General features: G+C 39.2%; 1 protein-coding gene across 1 annotated transcript in view; it reads right to left on the bottom strand.

Moving 5' to 3' along the window:
• The window catches only part of LOC137291946 (carcinoembryonic antigen-related cell adhesion molecule 5-like), a 65,217-nt gene that overhangs the window by 27,769 nt on the left and 19,162 nt on the right, over window positions 1–18,286 (bottom strand). The window contains exon 4 of the mRNA XM_067823530.1: window positions 17,115–17,393. Coding sequence (XP_067679631.1) covers window positions 17,115–17,393 — 279 coding nt within the window. The remainder of the gene's footprint in view (window positions 1–17,114; window positions 17,394–18,286) is intronic.

The following is an 18,286-nucleotide window of genomic DNA, read 5'->3' as shown; positions in this document are numbered from 1 at the left end:
TATACATAGTTCAATAGCGCTTAAAACAAATCTCCAAGCTGTAGCTGTGCGACTTACATTACAAGTTGCATTTACGCTTTGTTCATTGTATATTCCACCTTCATCCACTGTCCAGTTAACTGATCTACAAGCTCTTTATAATGAACTTCCTAAACCCTGTATAATCATGGGCGATTTCAATGGCCATAACCCACTCTGGGGTGGTCCTACTGCGAACACCAAAGGTAAATTACTTGAGGATTTTCTTTCAAATAATGATCTCTGTATTTACAATGACGGATCACATACATATTTACATCCTGGCACAGGGACATATTCAGCTCTTGATTTATCAGTTACTGACTCTAATCTCTTAAATGAATTTGAATGGTCGGTTCACGATGACTTGTGTGGGAGCGACCATTTCCCTACAATACTAAGACCTGTGAGCCCCTCTGATGTACCTCCATCATCACGATGGAATTTTAAAACGACCAACTGGGCTCTATATGAATCTCTCTGTACTGGCAAACTTAATCCCGAACGTTTTATTACTGCTCCTGATGCTATTAAATGTTTTTCAGATGTACTCATTGACATTGCTGATGAGTGTATCCCAAAGTCTTCTGCAGTTCCACATATTCGAAAACCATGGTTCAACGATGAATGCAAACAGGCTAGAAAGGCAAGGAAAAAAGCAGAACATTATTTCCGTCGCCACCCTATGGTGCATAATTTAAATAGATTTAAAATTTTAAATGCTAAAGCACGGCGTACCTTTAAACAGAACAAACGCCAATCTTGGCAAAATTATGTATCTAAAATACATTCTCGGACACCAATGTCCAAGGTATGGAACATGGTCCAGAAAATTAAAGGTAAAGGTACTAAATCTACTGTCCATCATCTTAAACATGGAGATCAATTGCTTACTGATAAATCAGATATTGCTAATAAACTAGGCGAAACCCTTGCTAAACACTCTTCCTCTTCCAATTATGTACCAAAATTCCAGCAATATCAAAAACAAGAAGAAAAGAAAACTATTAATTTCAAATCTGATAATGGGGAAGATTATAATGAACTATTATAATTACTATCTATTCATGAACTCCATACTGCTCTTGATCAAGCTCATGACACTGCTACAGGAGCTGATAACATACATTATCAACTCCTGAAGCACTTACCAGAATCCTGCCTAGAAACTCTTCTCAATATTTTTGATGATATTTGGACATCGGGTAACTTTCCTCCTTCATGGCGTGACGCCATAGTAGTACCAATACCTAAACCTGGACGTGATCATACCGATCCATCCAATTATCGACCTATTTCACTAACTAGCTGTGTTTGCAAGACCATGGAACGCATGATAAATAATCGACTTGTTTGGTACTTGGAAACAAATAACCTTATAACTGATATACAGTGTGGTTTCCGCAAAAACAGAAGTACTGTCGGTCACTTAGTGCGTTTAGAATCATTTGTTAAAAACGCACTAATTAATAAACAACATGCTGCGTCTATCTTTTTTGATCTCGAAAAAGCATATGACACAACCTGGAAATATGGTATTTTACGAGACTTACATGACTTCGGCTTGCGAGGTCGTTTACCTCAATTTATAGCCAACTTTTTAAATGACAGACAGTTTCAAGTTCGAGTGGGTTCTACCCTGTCTGTAAGTTTTAAACGATTCAATTGATGGATCGTTATTTGTGGATGATTTTAATATTTCTTGTCGTGGTAAAAATATGCATACCATTGAACGGCAACTGCAGCTTTGTTTAAACAAAATAAATAAATGGTGTCTTGAAAACGGCTTTAAATTTTCTAAATCCAAAACTAATTGTATACATTTTTGCAGAAAATATAAGCCACATAAGGACCCTGAACTATCTCTAGATGGCACTCCCATCAAAGTTGTTAAGGAGGCCAAGTTCTTGGGCCTAATCTTTGACTCCCACTTAACATTTCTTCCTCATATTAAATCTCTTAAAACTAAATGCCTGAAGGCTCTTGACTTGTTGAAAGTTGTTTCCAACTCAAAGTGGGGAGGGGATCAGGCTACCCTCTTACACCTATATCGATCACTGGTCCGTTCGAAACTCGATTATGGCTCCATCGTATATGGTGGAGCCTGCAAAAGCAACCTTAAACTTCTTGATTCTGTCCACCATCAAGGTCTAAGACTTTGTCTTGGGTCTTTCAGAACGTCACCTATTGATAGTCTTTACGTTGAGGCCGATGAACCATCTCTTACTCAACGTCGTATAAAATTGTCTTTACAATACATTACTAAATTATATTCTAACGAATCTAACCCTGCCTATAACTGTGTGTACAACCCGCTTTATGAGGATTTGTATAACAAGAAGTCGTCTCTTGTCCCCCCTCTTGGGCACAGAATTAAACCATTTATTTCTTCTGCTGGCATTGAGCTGGAAAGTATATCGCCTTCCCGTCTTCTTTCGTCTCCTCCTTGGCAATTGGTTAGGCCACAAGTTGACCTAACCTTAACATCATTTAAAAAATCAGAAACAAATGACTTACAATATAAACAAGAATATCATCAATTAAAACATCAATATAGCAATTACAAACCCTTATTTACAGATGGATCCAAGGACGGTGGCGCAGTGGCTTGTGCCACTGTCATTGGATCCAGAACAATATCTTCTAGATTACCAGATAATAGTTCTATTTTTACTGCTGAAGCTAACGCCATATTAACAGCTCTTAAATATATTCAAAGACACCCGAAACGTAAACTGTATATAATCTATTCCGACTCTCTTTCTTGCCTTCAGGCGATTAAAAATCTTTCTTGTAAACATCCACTTTTAATTGAAATTATTGAATTATATAATGATCTTGCTACTGCCCAGTGCGACATCGTCTTCTGTTGGTTACCCAGCCACGTTGGCATTTCTGGTAACGCAACGGCCGATCTTGCTGCCAAGGCAGCACTCAACAAATCTGTGACACCACTTCTTATTCCCTACACTGATTATAAAGCTACCATTAGATCTTATATCCGTGATCTGATGCAGAAGAAGTGGGACACCCAAGTTGGTATAAATAAATTACATGAGATAAAACCTTACATTGGTTATACCCACTTGGGTTGTCAGTCCAGATTTGAAGAGGTCATACTACGACGATGTCGTATTGGTCATACAAGGTATACCCATGCATACCTGTTAAAAGGTGAGGATCCTCCATTTTGTATCCCTTGTGATGAGAGAGTCACGGTCAAGCATATTCTGCTTGACTGTGTCGAATTCTCCATCACAAGGGATATGTATTTTACAGTTAAAACGATGAAGGATCTTTTTACCAGCGTTAGTTTTCATTTAATTATTGGTTTTTTAAAAGAAATTGATTTTTTGATTGAATTGTGAGCAATATGTTTCTGTAAAAAGATGTATGTTAATAATTGGTAGTTTGGATTCGTAACTAGAATTGTTAGTGGCTGTACCCTCAAAGGGGGTTGAAGTATTGTAAAATTATTGTCCTCCTGAGAGGGTACGTAAGTCCAAAAACATTCATAGTAAATTTAAGTCTACCAGGCTTTTAATCGTAGTATTCCTGTTGTTTTAATTTTGGCTAGCATATTGTACACTCGCCAGCGGCTGAAGGGATGGTGTAAATCCAACTAGGGTCCATGCAGGTAGCAAAGGTACTGTAAGTCCCCATGGTTCCTAGTATGGTGATCTACCTTCTGTTGCTGGCGATCTATAACCTGTTTTTATATTGTATTGTCTGAATATTGATATTAGTTTTAACTTTCCAAGCTAGTTTTAATTCAAATTGTGATACTGTAGTTGTTTTACTGTCCTTTGTCGACAGGTTTTATAACACACATATATTCCTTTTCAGTGGTTTGTTCCCGTCACGATATGGCTGAAATATTGCCGATGTGACGTTAAATATTAACTCACTCACTCACTCATTTAATTCAAATTGTGAAATTCTAGTTGTGTTACTGTCCTTCATTGACAGATTTTTACAATATGCATATACTCCATTTAAATGTTAAACGTGCTCGTCACGACATGGCTGAGATATTGCTGATGTGACGTTAAATATCAACTCACTCCCTCACAAATGGGTACTCCCAACAGCCATATTGCAAGTACATTGGGTTGCACATGACAAACCATAATTTGGCTGTCTCACTGTGTCAGTATGACAGGCCAGACATGTGATCGACCCAGAAGTGGATGTCCCAGAGTCACAACACCCCATTAGAGTCGCTATCCGCGGGCTATTCACCTATGAAATCGGATGGTGATCGACAGCGACGTCATCAGCTGGGTCATCGCGTGAGCCGATTCAGTGACCAGACAACTTTGTGCTACTGGTGTATGGGCGAACCAACCGCTGTGTGGATTGGCCTTGACCTTCCACAATTGTATGTACCGTCCGCAGTGGTTACCACTACGTCACTGTTTATTGTTACAATGTCATTTTGCTCACAAAACACGTGTATTGCAGTCTGCTTCATGATACATTTTCCATTTCATCAAAAGGTTTTGTTATTTATATCTCATTGGAAGAAACTCAACCTGTGTACTTCCTTTTGCTCATCAGTTTACTTGGTGACATCTGACTTTTGCAATAGTACCACTGTGCCAATCTTAACTTGAGCAACTGATTACTCTCTGCAATGTGTACAGCATTATCTGATGATTTAGGTGTTTGTGTCAAGAGATTTGCTTCTGTCAGTTCTTGTTTAGACATGGCGTGTGTATTGAGGTGTCTGTGTTTGTCACCGACAATTCATGTCAAGATTTATACTGTCAACATTTCAATTTAACTTAATTTTTTTTTCTCATGTAATTGAGCCCATAATAACTAGTTTTCAGGCATTATAGTCTAACTTATGTTAACTGGTTTATTTTGGAAGGGATACAGTATTTCTTTCTATAAAACTCAGTGGAAGACTATTGTTATCATCTTTATTTCAACTATATCTTCATTATTAGTTACTCCAGGACAATTAAAATCATAGACGAAGGTAGCCAGTAGTGTCTGCTATCGTCTGTTCAGTTATCAAATCATAAGATTAATTAATAGTTTTACTATGGATTAAAACCTGATGTTTGAGTAACACAATTACTGAGTTTCAAGTACCAGTTTTAATAATTCTTATTTTTTGGTAGATGAAAGGTTTCTAATAGAACAACGGATATGACAGAATTTCATTATCTTACACTTACACTGTACATCCACTGTCATCTCCATTGACTGGGACTGTGGTACAGCTGTCCCCACACAAGGACTGAGGGTGTTGGTAGCTGTACACACATATGTCAAGTATTCTAACAATGATACTTACACTGCACATCCACTGTCATCTCCCTAGATTCAGACTGTGGTAAAGCTGTACCCCCACAAGGACTCAGGGTGTTGGTAGCTGTACAAACATATGTCCCGGTCTGTGATCTCTGTATGTTACTGATGGTCAGAGTAGATCCAGGCTGAGAAGTAAAGCTGCTGTCATCTTTCTTTGTCCATGTGACGGCTGCTGCAGGGTTGGCATCCACAGAGCAGGATATGTGTAGAGTCTGTGACTCCCTGACAGGCGTGGACTGGGGAACTGACAGTGAAGGTTTGTCTGGAATGAATAATCCACTCCATAAATCTGAGGCAATAGTTTGTGTCACTGAGAGAATGGGTAGAGTACAAATTAATGCTATTTGAAAAAGGAAATATACTCCAAGAAGGATGTTTCTTGTCATACTGATATATTTTAACGTCATTTGAACTAATTATTCCAACTTTACAAATATAAGCATTCATCTCTATGTTTACTGTACTCATCTTCCACAACTGCTGGTGAACTTCAGTCACTCCTCTCCTACTCAGTTGTGTCAAACACGAGAGGGAAACTATGGTCTGAAAAAAGTCTAAGTGGCCACAAGTGTAGATGCAGTGCAATTAATGTCATATAAATGACAGCTACAAAGATGGCATCCATCCACTGCCTTAGACATGAAAGTCTATGATGCAAAGACTCTGATCCAGAGAACCTTCCAGTAGGAGAACATGTCCTTTATTTTATAGAAAAGCAGACGTAAGTCACCATGCCACTGTAAAGTCAGTGTTGCCCTTGCCAAAATGGGATTATGTATGCAGTCTTTTCGATAACCCTGATGGGCATCTGTAGTGATGAGGGAATATTCGTAAGTGTTAATGGTCAGGACATATACGTACGAAATCTTAACGCAGTGAGTTTGTTCTTGGCCAAGAATCAGTTCAAGAACATATCATGAAAACCATCCAGTATTTATCACATGTAAGGTTAGAGTATGCCAGGGTGTGCAGACAAGAACCATGTGAAGGTCAAAATATTGATTTCCTGATTTCCATTTATTTCACCTACCTATAATGGTTAAGAAGGAAAAGAAGTTAGTTAAGAATATTTCTACATCTTGACCATTTCATATTGCACCAGTATTCTGTGATAATTATAAGTGGTAATGTTTAAAAAGTTTATTTCTATGTCATAGTTTTGAAAGCTTATTTCATTTTTGAAAGGTGCTCGTGCAACCATACTGAGAAGGCAGATAAATTCGAACTGCGGTGTTCAGTATCACCTTGTGGTTTGAAAGGTGCTCGTGCAACCATACTGAGAAGGCAGATAAATTCGAACTGCGGTGTTCATTATCACCTTGTGGTTTGAAAGGTGCTCGTGCAACCATACTGAGAAGGCAGATAAATTCGAACTGCGGTGTTCAGTATCACCTTGTGGTTTGTGCTGCATGCACATGTTGACTCAGGGATATGGGCCAAATCTACTCACCTTGTTGACAATTCATTTTCAAGAATTTGCTTGTAAATGCATTTGCGTAACTTACATCATACACAGATAATTTTAAGTTTTGTGGCTGTTTTGGACTTGTGGAAATTGGCTTTGACTTCAAATTTGTTCACAAATATTCCTTGGCTTGAAGTTGGTACGAAAGATATTTGAAATATTTAGCTTCATTGAAATTAAATATCACATATACTCTAGGGGGCGCAAATGCATAAATCACTCACTGACATTGTTATAAACGAAACCCTGTCATTAAAACTGCTCATTTCGATCTTTAATTACCTTGAATCAACCTTTTTGAAAACAGTGCACAATTCTCCGCCGCAAACGAAAATTCAACCAATCAGAGCGACGTAATAGTAGGTCTATAAAAGAGGGTCTGTGCAGAATTCATCTACATTTCAGGTGGTAACTTTATGGGTTTGTACAAACCTTAAATCACGACAGCTGTTGTGAAAGTTGAAAGCCATATTGTTCTCACGATCTACTATCATTTAGTTTTGTCTAGTGCTTTGCGTAGTTTCTGAGTTACAACCCTTGTTTTCATAGACGATTCTGTCAAAATCTCGGTGTCGCTTGGTTGTAATCTGAGTTAGGTGGTATATACGAGGGAATATCAAAAGGTTTTGAGCCTTGCTCTGAAAAAGCAAGATTTTGGAATTCATACTGCTTTATTTTTCAACATAGTACCCTTCCAACTTCACACACTTCTCTCATCTGGTTTGCCAATTGCTGATTTCTGATCTGAAGAACTCCACATCTTGTTCCCCTAAAAACCCTCCACAGCAGCAATAAGCTCATCATCATCCTGAAATTTCCGGCCCTGGACATGGTTTTTCAGTCGAGGAAAGAGGTTGAAGTCGCTAGGGTCTAGGTCTGGTGAAAGGGAGGGTAAGGTAAGATTTTGTACCTGCACTCGCGCGTAGTTTAAATTGCAGCTCGAATGGTGTGGACTGGCGCATTGTCCTGGTGAAGAAGAATCCCTCGCCGGATCTTTCCTCACCACTTCTCTTTAATGGACTGGCGTACATGCTTCAGAAGGTTAGCATAGTACTTTCCATCCATTGTCATGCCATGAAGCAAGTAGTCGATGTGGATAACACCTTTACTGTCCCAAAAATAGTTGCCATAACTTTCTTTAGGGACCTGGTCGATTTGAACGTCTTTGTCCTTGGAGAGGTGACATGTTTCCATTCTACTGACTCCTGCTTGCTCTCATGGTTATAATGATGAAGCCAGGTTTCATCACAGGTTACAATTCTCAAGTGAAAATCTTCTGGGTTGGCATGGTAACGAGTCAGCAACGCGCCACAGAAGCATTCTTGGGACCCATCTAGCACACACCTTGGACATGTGGAGATTGTCATGGAGTATGCTGTGAATGGATCCATATGAGAGCCCAGTTGCATCTTCTAACTCGTGATACGACAATTTCCCATCACTAGTTGATGCACAGTGTCAATGTTTGCTTGGGTGGTACTGGTTTAGGGTCGTCCTGGACGGGGGTCATCATCTTCGCTTTCTCTTCCTCGCTGAAACTCTTTCACCCAACGTTTGATGGTTGCAGCAGAAGGGGAAGACTCCTTGTAAACAGCAGTGAGTCGCTCTTCAACCTGCTTGGCCGTGTTGCCCTCCAGGACAGAAACTTTATTACTGCTCTATATTCAACCTTGTCCATTTTTCACATTCACTAGGGGTTTATATCTCCTACTGGGAATATGTAGCTGGGACACTTATGTATGTTAGGTGCCCTGCCCATTACTATTTGCAAAGCTCAAAACTTTTTGATATCCCCTCGTATCTACACGTTATTTGTCATCATTCTCTTGATGCTCAGTTAATGAATTTATAACAGGTATAATTAGTGATAACGCCACTTAGATTACCCGACAAAGGTCCCTATTTGGCATTTCTTGTGTCTGGATCAATCAAAGGATTAAGCGATAAAACGCTGATTGATTAATTACTTTTATGCGGATTTAAATGGGGAGTTGTCAAATGGTAGTGTTTATGTATGTACATTTACTAATCTATACTGAATACACTCTGTCGTGTCTGTGCCCATGTAACAACAACATCCTTCTTCCAAAGGATTAACTGCCAATACAGTGATTAATTGCTCATTATTGGCTAACTAACTTACTTTTTTAAAAGAATGACGAAAATTATGCAATTAGTTGCCAGGTGTGCTATCTTCGGTGACCAATGAGACTATACAGCAATGTGAAAAACCTGAAACGATTCATCACATTTATGTATATTAGACTGTAAAAAGACACATCACTTGGGAAATCTGCAGATGAATTATATATCACTCGTTTTTGTGGATATTGATGGATGCATTCCTCAAACAAGGTAATAGCCTGACATTGCACCTATAACTTAAATTTGTTTTAATTTTAATATTTGCATTTTGTTTTTATTAAGTTCTCTAAGCTTTCAACGGAATCATTGTTTTCATCATGAAGTGTAATGATACAGACAACATACACTAGGGCGAGTGTGCGAATTATGATTCATATAGGCAAACTATAAAATGTGCAGATATTACATTCCTTTTATACATTCGCAGATTGCTTCTTTTTATTAAGTTTCTAAATGCATACAAGTATGATTATAAAGTAATAAGGATTATGAAACCAAGTATAAAGACGTATATTCACAAGTGTCTACATACTGGTGAGAGAACTTTACAAACTAAGTAAATTTAGCAAGTGAAGAAATTTATCGCGCAGTATTTTCATTTCGACCCTGACCTCGCTTAGGTTATGTTACAGGTTGTGTCATGCAAACTCCTTTTGGTCATGATTCAAATGCATATTTAACTACTAGTAGAAAGTAGTTTTGATTTTCTAACTTGATGAAAACAAACCACAATCTCATTAATGCAAATGGACTTTAGATCGTGACTTCACGATTTTCAAAAATGGTGGCGCCCTGTCTGAGGATGAATGCTATTTAAGTTTGTTTTCACAGACTTACAAAAGCAAAATTACTTTCTGTTGGTATTAAAATATGTATTTTATTGATGGACAATAGGATTTTGCATGACATTGCTTATAACATAACAATTTCACTTTTGGAAGCGAGGCCGGGGTCAATATTCTATAATTACTTATGATAATATTGTCACTTCGACCACAACCTCACGTTATAATCATGCAAAATACTTTTGGTCAGGAATGTGTAGTAAGTAGTCTTGATTTTATAAACTTGATGAATCATAAATCTATTTTCTGTCCTGGAACCGTGGTAGCGGGCGAACCATCTGATTTAGTATATACCACAGGTTACCACAGTGCTCGCTTCGCACACACAAACAACCAATTTACGCACAAACTGCGGGGTCCAGTTGAAATCTGAGCATAGTGACACCATCACCCAACCCCATGGAGCAATTGACGGCAACACAACAATTCGGCATGTCTTTGGTGACGTCGAAAATTCAGCAAAATGACGAGCTTCCTACACATTTTCTATACAACTAACTGATTAGTTCCTTCTATGACGGCACTGCAGGACTCTGGCGACAGAGTTACGTAACTGTGGTTTCGTTTGCGGGTGAGAGAGAAGCAGACGGCTTTTTAGCAACTTTAAAGTGCTTGGTATTAATTAACCACAAGGGTTCTATTTTTAAAATATGGTGTTCCGTTTATGATTAACCAGAAGTCTTTCATATGCAGTGGTAGAAAGAGTGCCAAAAATTGAGTTTATTCGTTCTATAAGATAGTAGCAGGTTTTGCACTTAGTATTTGCGACGGTTTTCAAGCTGAAATTTATATTGTCTAGAATGTATGCCACTATGTTTCAAACGTGTAAATTTAGGGAGCATGATATCATGTAGTAAATGTATAGCTTCCCCAACACACACACATCCTTGTCTTTCAGTAGTGTAGTCATGTTACTTACACTGCACCTCCACTGTGACAGCTGATACACTAGATGTCCCCACAGAGTTCCTCCCAGCACATGTATAGCTTCCCCAACACACACACATCCTTGTCTTTCAGTAGCGTAGTCATGTTACTTACACTGCACCTCCACTGTGACAGCTGACACACTAGATGTCCCCACAGAGTTCCTCCCAGCACCTGTATAGCTTCCCCAACACACACACATCCTTGTCTTTCAGTAGTGTAGTCATGTTACTTACACTGCACCTCCACTATGACAGCTGATACACTAGACGTCCCCACGGAGTTCCTCCCAGCACATGTATAGCCTCCCCAACACACACACATCCTTGTCTTTCAGTAGTGTAGTCATGTTACTTACACTGCACCTCCACTATGACAGCTGATACACTAGACGTCCCCACGGAGTTCCTCCCAGCACACGTGTAGCTTCCCCAACACACACACACGTCTTTGTCTTTCAGTAGTGTAGTCATGTTACTTACACTGCACCTCCACTGTGACAGCTGACACACTAGAAGTCCCCACGGAGTTCCTCCCAGCACATGTATAGCTTCCCCAACACACACACACACGTCTTTGTCTTTCAGTAGTGTAGTCATGTTACTTACACTGCACCTCCACTGTGACAGCTGACACACTAGATGTCCCCACAGAGTTCCTCCCAGCACATGTATAGCTCCCCCAACACACACACACATTCTTGTCTTTCAGTAGTGTAGTCATGTTACTTACACTGCACATCCACTGTGACAGCTGACACACTAGATGTCCCCACGGAGTTCCTCCCAGCACATGTATGGCTTCCCCAACACACACACATCCTTGTCTTTCAGTAGTGTAGTCATGTTACTTACACTGCACATCCACTGTGACAGCTGACACACTAGACGTCCCCACGGAGTTCCTCCCAGCACATGTGTAGCTTCCTCCACTGCTCCTGGAGACAGGACTCAGACTGTACTCTCTGCTTGTTGCTGATGAGATAGGAGAACCGTTGTGTGTCCAGATGTAAGATGTCACTGATGGGTTGGCCGCTGTCACTTGACAGATCAGTTGAGCATTGGGCTGCCCTACATAGACTCTGTGTGGTTGACACGTGGGGCTCAGTGTTACCGCGGGTACATCTGAATGGACAAATACAATAGAAATATGATTTTTTTACACAATTGTTGTTATGATTAGAATAATTGCCATGGTTTGGTCATCTAAACAGTATTAATATTAGATTCAAGTATACCTCTTTCAGATTGTCATTGTCAAAAGAAAAACAGTTTATTTTTCAAAATTTACTAAGATGTAACTTGCTTAGATTTAATGAAGGACATCATATGCATGCCAAAATGTTTCGACAAGATTTTACTACATTAAATGCAAGTGATTGTTGGGATGATATAACTTTCGGTTCACCGAATCTGACAGGGTTTGTGAGGGATTACCACTGTGGATGTGTGTGGGAAAAGGGAAACAATGTCTGGGAATTTATATGCTGTTCATATGCAGTACTGTTGTTGAACTGTGTCCTATCCGGCTGAAAGCATTAATTACACAATGCTTTTTAGAAAGTGGTCCAATGTAGCATATGTTATATTTGATCACTTTCTAAACAGTACTGTATAATCATGGCGGTGGGAGCCATGCCACTTTGCACTTTTCTGAATACACAACGACTGCAGTCAGTTGTCCCACTTCCATTTTTATGGAAGTTGCAGTGGCTGAGCTGGTTAGGAGGTTGACTCTTTATGCTGGCAGTTTTGTGCCAGACTCTGAGCATTTGTGTTCTGACTTAACGGAGTGATAAAGCATGTATATCTTCTGATCTTAGAATGGATGTCAGAGGTGGGATATGGAGATGCCTTTTAGACTGTCATGGAAGCAGATCTTTTAGATCTTTTGCCATGACATCTCAACGTAGTCCTAGATGCACTATGTGTAGCAGGGCGTGGAGTCATCCCATAGATGACATCCTTACCTTGTCGGCTTGTTGACGGGGTTAACCTCTTTGGTCATGTGGACAAGGCGTCCGACTTCGGATCGGAAGGTCCGTCCTTCGAAATCCCAGCACGGGACTCGGAAATTTTGTGGCCGCTACATTGGCGCTCAACATGGGACTGAGGACATTCATATCAAATTTGAATAAAATAAGCCTCAGTACCCAACTATGCGGCCCGGGACGTGCCTTCTGTTGACGGGTGAATATGTAGCAGGGCGTGGAGTCATCCCACAGATGACATCCTTACCTTGTCAGCTCATTGGTCATGTGGATAAGGCATCCAACTTCGGATCGGAAGGTCCGTCGTTCGAATAACGGGACTCGGAATTGTTGTGGCCGTAACATATGTGCCAGTTAAGACTTGTTCTATGGTGAAACAGCATTATCAGTGATTCGAGTTGCGAGGGGAGCTAACTCTAAATACATCTTGGAGCTATGACGTTTAGTTTCGTATCTGAGAAAAACATGGCTATGGGAAGCGATGTACGGTATAGCCCGTCAGGTATGATAACACGATGCCATTTAGAAAGTGGTCAAATGCAACATATGTCATGTTTGGGATTTCACTTTCTCAGTAAAGTACAAATTCTAGAGTTCTCTTTTGTTTGAGTCCCATTCGGGATTCGAACCCCTACCCTCAGAGTCAGGCACCTAATCGCTAGCACACAACGTCAGCCGCCTAACCCGCTCAGCCCGCGACTTCATGTATAGATAGAGGTATTTTCTTAGTAATCCTACTCAAAATATAGAATCAAAGAGTACCCCATGAAGTGGAAGTAACTGATGTCTTAGCCAGGAAAGGTAGGCCATTCCATTGTCCTTACTAACAGTTGGATATCAAGCAGTACTACATCGATGTCAACTACAAAACTATGATACTGCATGGACATGAAAACACATATGGGCCCACTTATGTTTTATCCCTATAGAGCAATTAGTGGTGGGCCCACAATTTAAGAAGATAAATAAATCTGTATACTGTGATTATGCACCGAGCCCACCTTCTAAACTGAAGTTCTTAAAGTGGACAGATACACTGGTCAACTTACATGTTTTTCTTCAGAGATTTTTAGGTGGGCCCACATTTTGAAAACCTACTAAATCTACTTACCATTCAGATATTACAAAAATAAATCACTCTCACAATGAAAAAATGACACATTCTGAAGAATCTATATTTTTTCATTGCAGGAACTATATTATACACACATACTTTCAGCACCATATGTTTGAAATATTAATTTATGGGCGTCATGGACATTTAGAAGAGTAACAACATGAATCCTTTAACAAGAACTCATGCTAGCTATAGTCACAAAAATTGGATGGAAACATTTCAGTACTGTCATACAAAATGTGTGAAGCATAACTGATGAATTGATTCACAATGGTGAAAACAACAAACAATATACTATTATCCCTGTCAATGCATTTCATGATAAGGAAGAATGTATCAAATTTCACACTGAATGTGACAAGAAAACTTCAGTCACCAGAACAGATGCTAATTAAATATCTTTGTAGTACTATCCGAGGTAGTTTTGTCAAATTGTTCATAGGAACTATATTATACATACATGCTTTCAGCATCATATGTTTGAAATGTTAAGGTCATCATTTGAGGAGTAACAACATGAACAGTTTAACGAGAACTGATGCTAGCTATAGTCACTATGGTTAATGGAAATCTTTCAGTATTTTCATACAGACTGTATGAAGCATACCCCATGAATTGCTTCACAATGTGTGATATTTGGCAATAAGACGAAGGATGATTGTGAACATAGAGCCATCTTTGTTGTTCCATCTAAACATGAGCTCATGAAGGTGAGCAGCCAGCTGTCTTTTGGGACACCATGGATTGTCTTGAACTTTGCTTTGGCACTGCCCCAAAATCCTTCAATTGAATTGGTGTGGGCCGTAGTATTTTAATCTACATAACCATCTTTGTGTTTAACAGTGTCATGTTCATACCCTGCATTTTGCAGACAAGTATATTTTCGAATTCATCTGTTCAGTTGTTCTGTTATATACATTAAACAGAAGAACCTGTTTACTTTGTCTGTCAATCAGACCAAAGATCCAAAAGTTTTTAATACCTTGACTAGAACCCATGTTGTATTTTCGCTTTCTCCCCATTTGCTCTCATTCATTTCCACCAACTCCACCATGTACAACAGGGTATCAAGGAGAGAACAAGACATTAAATCACGGTATAGATTATACCAGTTATAGGCAGTATTCGCACACATGCTCAACATCTTCACAGTGATGTGACCTGGAATGTCATGGCAAAAAAGGTACAAGATCATTAACAATGTACCAAGTTCCCAGAAACTTCCAAATCTTACAGATTTACATTTCCTACATTTTGTGCAACGCCATACATGACCATCAGATTTGATCTTTCTGTCTTTTTGCCATGACATGGACATTTTACATGTTTCACAGTTCATTGTAGAGGCAAGCAGGTTATATTCTTTCATAAATTTAGGTCTTTTCAGTGTCATTGCATATTACACCCAGCTGAATTAAGTCACATTCACTGTTGTGGCTGTGTGTCAATACATGCAATATCCAGTAAAATACTTAAATGCCTCCAAAGCCAACCAACAAGTGTATGATTTAGCATGAACACCAGTGCACAGTAGTGGCTCTTATAACCCACCAGAACAATCTTCCAACAAAGGTAAGTCCATCAAATCGTCTCATCAGTAGAATTTTAAATCCTCCATGGGATACGATTGCAAAGTCATACATCATATAGGTATCCCCAAAGATACATTGAACTGCCTCATCTTCAAATGTCATAACTTGTAAAGATTCCTGAGTTGAAATATAGTTCACAGCAAGATTGTTCACAATATTGGTGCGATTAAACATGGTAATAAGACTAATGTATGATTGTTTCTTCTTTGACCACCAAACCAGTAACTGTTTTATTCTTCCTTCCTTGGCAGGCAAGCCATAAACAACTCTCCTCAGTTCATTCAAATATCATTTAAATGTCACGAATAACACACACAAAAACAAGCCCCAAGTTCATACTTTTCACGGAAGCCACTGAGATATTTGGTCTGAAGGGTCCTGATGGTATAGTCAGTGGTGTTTTTAATATACCTGAATGTTTGATGTATATACAATTTAAAATCTCAATCTGTTCATAAAAACACTGAATTCATAGTGTTTCCTTTGTACCTTTGGTTGTGGAATGTCGCCTTCTGTCTAAGTCGATATTTGTAGTAACACAACACATCCAAATCATGTTCAGCAAAAGGTGGTTTACATCCATGAGAATATAGATGTTCATTTACCTCCTCTTGAAAATCTTCATTTGGGAAATAGTTGTCTTTGGATGTGAATCCACAGAAGTTACAAAATCTGTTCTTGTCCTCTAAAACATGGTAACTTTCGACAAGGCCAAAACTCTGTTTTGCAAACATGAAGGCTTTTACGGCAGGTTAAATTTACACAGCATTCTCGGAACTCGTCTATGATCCATAATTATGAAGCTATTATATCGTCGTGTAGACCTGTTGTTGTAAACATTCGGCAGACGTAGTAAAGCAATTACCGTATGACCCTTATCTATGACGTCAAAGTTCATAATCTCAACCAATGGCATCCTAGACAGCGTGAGAGCCTTTCCACAAAAGGAAACACCTCATGAACATTAATGAGTCCACGGCCTAGTTTCGCCGGGCGCGCACTAATGTCTTTTGGTGTTGTTTAACTTTATAGGAATTATTTCATACATTGTAAGTCAATACGTCACACTTATATTGAATTTTTGAGCATTTATTTGTGAGACATAATTTATTTGATGTTTACAAGGTACATTAGTTTCGAATGTGGGCCTACATTTGCCTGAACGAGGCAAAGAGAGACTAATCTCCATGAACTACTGGTAATGGGTTTCTCCTGTCCTACTGAAGTTAATGGCCTTATTTTGTGCCATCCTTGCTGTTGGAGCTAATGTCAGAAGAAATGGGATCTTTTGTGTTCTGAAAGTCTTCATGGTGAAGAGATTCATACACCTTGCTGTTAAGATGTTGAAGGACAATGTCTTTCTTCTGTTGATCTGATAAGAACAATGAGCTCTTGAACCTTGGAAGGTTTAACTCAAGACTAAATGTCCAGTATTCTAACAATGATACTTACATTGTACATCCACTGTCATCTCCCTAGATTCAGACTGTGGTAAAGCTGTCCCCACACAAGGACTGAGGGTGTTGGTAGCTGTACACACATATGTCCAGTATTCTAACAATGATACTTACACTGTACAACCACTGTCATCTCCCTAGATTCAGACTGTGGTAAAGCTGTCCCCACACAAGGACTGAGGGTGTTGGTAGCTGTACACACATATGTCCAGTATTCTAACAATGATACTTACACTGTACATCCACTGTCATCTCCCTAGATTCAGACCGTGGTAAAGCTGTCCCCACACAAGGACTGAGAGTGTTGGTAGCTGTACACACATATGTCCCTGCCTGTGATCTCTGTATGTTACTGATGGTCAGAGTAGATCCAGGCTGAGAAGTAAAGCTGTTGTCATCTTTCTTTGTCCATGTCACCGCTGCTGCAGGGTTGGCATCCACAGAGCATGATATGTTGAGAGTCTGTGACTCCCTGACAGGTGTGGACTGGGGAACTGACACTGAAGGTTTGTCTGGAAGGAAACAGTGACATCAATAATCCACAGCACTTGAGGCACTAATGATGATCATTTAAATGTTCTATCATTAATTTAACATTCAGTTGTCTTGAACAAGAATGTGATCACAGAGGTTGAAGGAAGCTTGAGTCGTACAGTTCTTTGGCGGACTACATATGTTGAGACATCGAGTGATGACAGGATTAGTTTTTCTGGCAGTTTTTTACACTGAAGCATTCCTAAATTGTAGCTTGTTAGTTAGCGATTGGTGGAGTACAAGGTACAGGCCTTGTACACTGTCACTAACAAATTAGTGACTTAGAGGATATATGTCCTCTAAACAAAGTACACAGAAACAGTCACAATTCGGGGAAATCATGAATGTACTAATTAAATGTGACGTATTTAAGAATTAGGTACATAACCACAAGGAAATCGTGAGAATGGTTTGCTGCACATCTAGCTAGGTCAGAGGTTGATGCACTCCCTAGACATTCAATTTACTCACAGCACATTTGTTGGGTATGGGATAGTGCATTTCAAACCATCCCAATAATAAAATACCATTAGACGATTTAGAAGTTTCCTTTGTATTTGTTTGTCGCTAGCATGGATTGTCTAAATCAAAGAGCCAGGTAACAGTTGGTTCCAGGAAAGTACACACTTACCCCGGACTATTGTAGTGTATTTGACCAACAGCATATATCTTTTCTAAGATGCTAAATTTAAAGACACTTAATATAAAGCAGAAAACAAACAGACAAACAATGGATAAACAGTTTGAAGAGGATTGACATTCAGGTGAAATATCTTCTCTTTATTAGTTTAGTTAAATTTCAGATTAGAGTAAACCACACGGGGACAGTACAAACATCATGTAGTTATTTAGTGATTGTAAACCAAAAGTC

This window comes from Haliotis asinina, chromosome 1, assembly GCF_037392515.1.
Source record: "Haliotis asinina isolate JCU_RB_2024 chromosome 1, JCU_Hal_asi_v2, whole genome shotgun sequence".
In the NCBI taxonomy this organism is placed as follows: domain Eukaryota; kingdom Metazoa; phylum Mollusca; class Gastropoda; order Lepetellida; family Haliotidae; genus Haliotis; species Haliotis asinina.
This window is presented reverse-complemented; position numbering and strand designations above follow the sequence as displayed.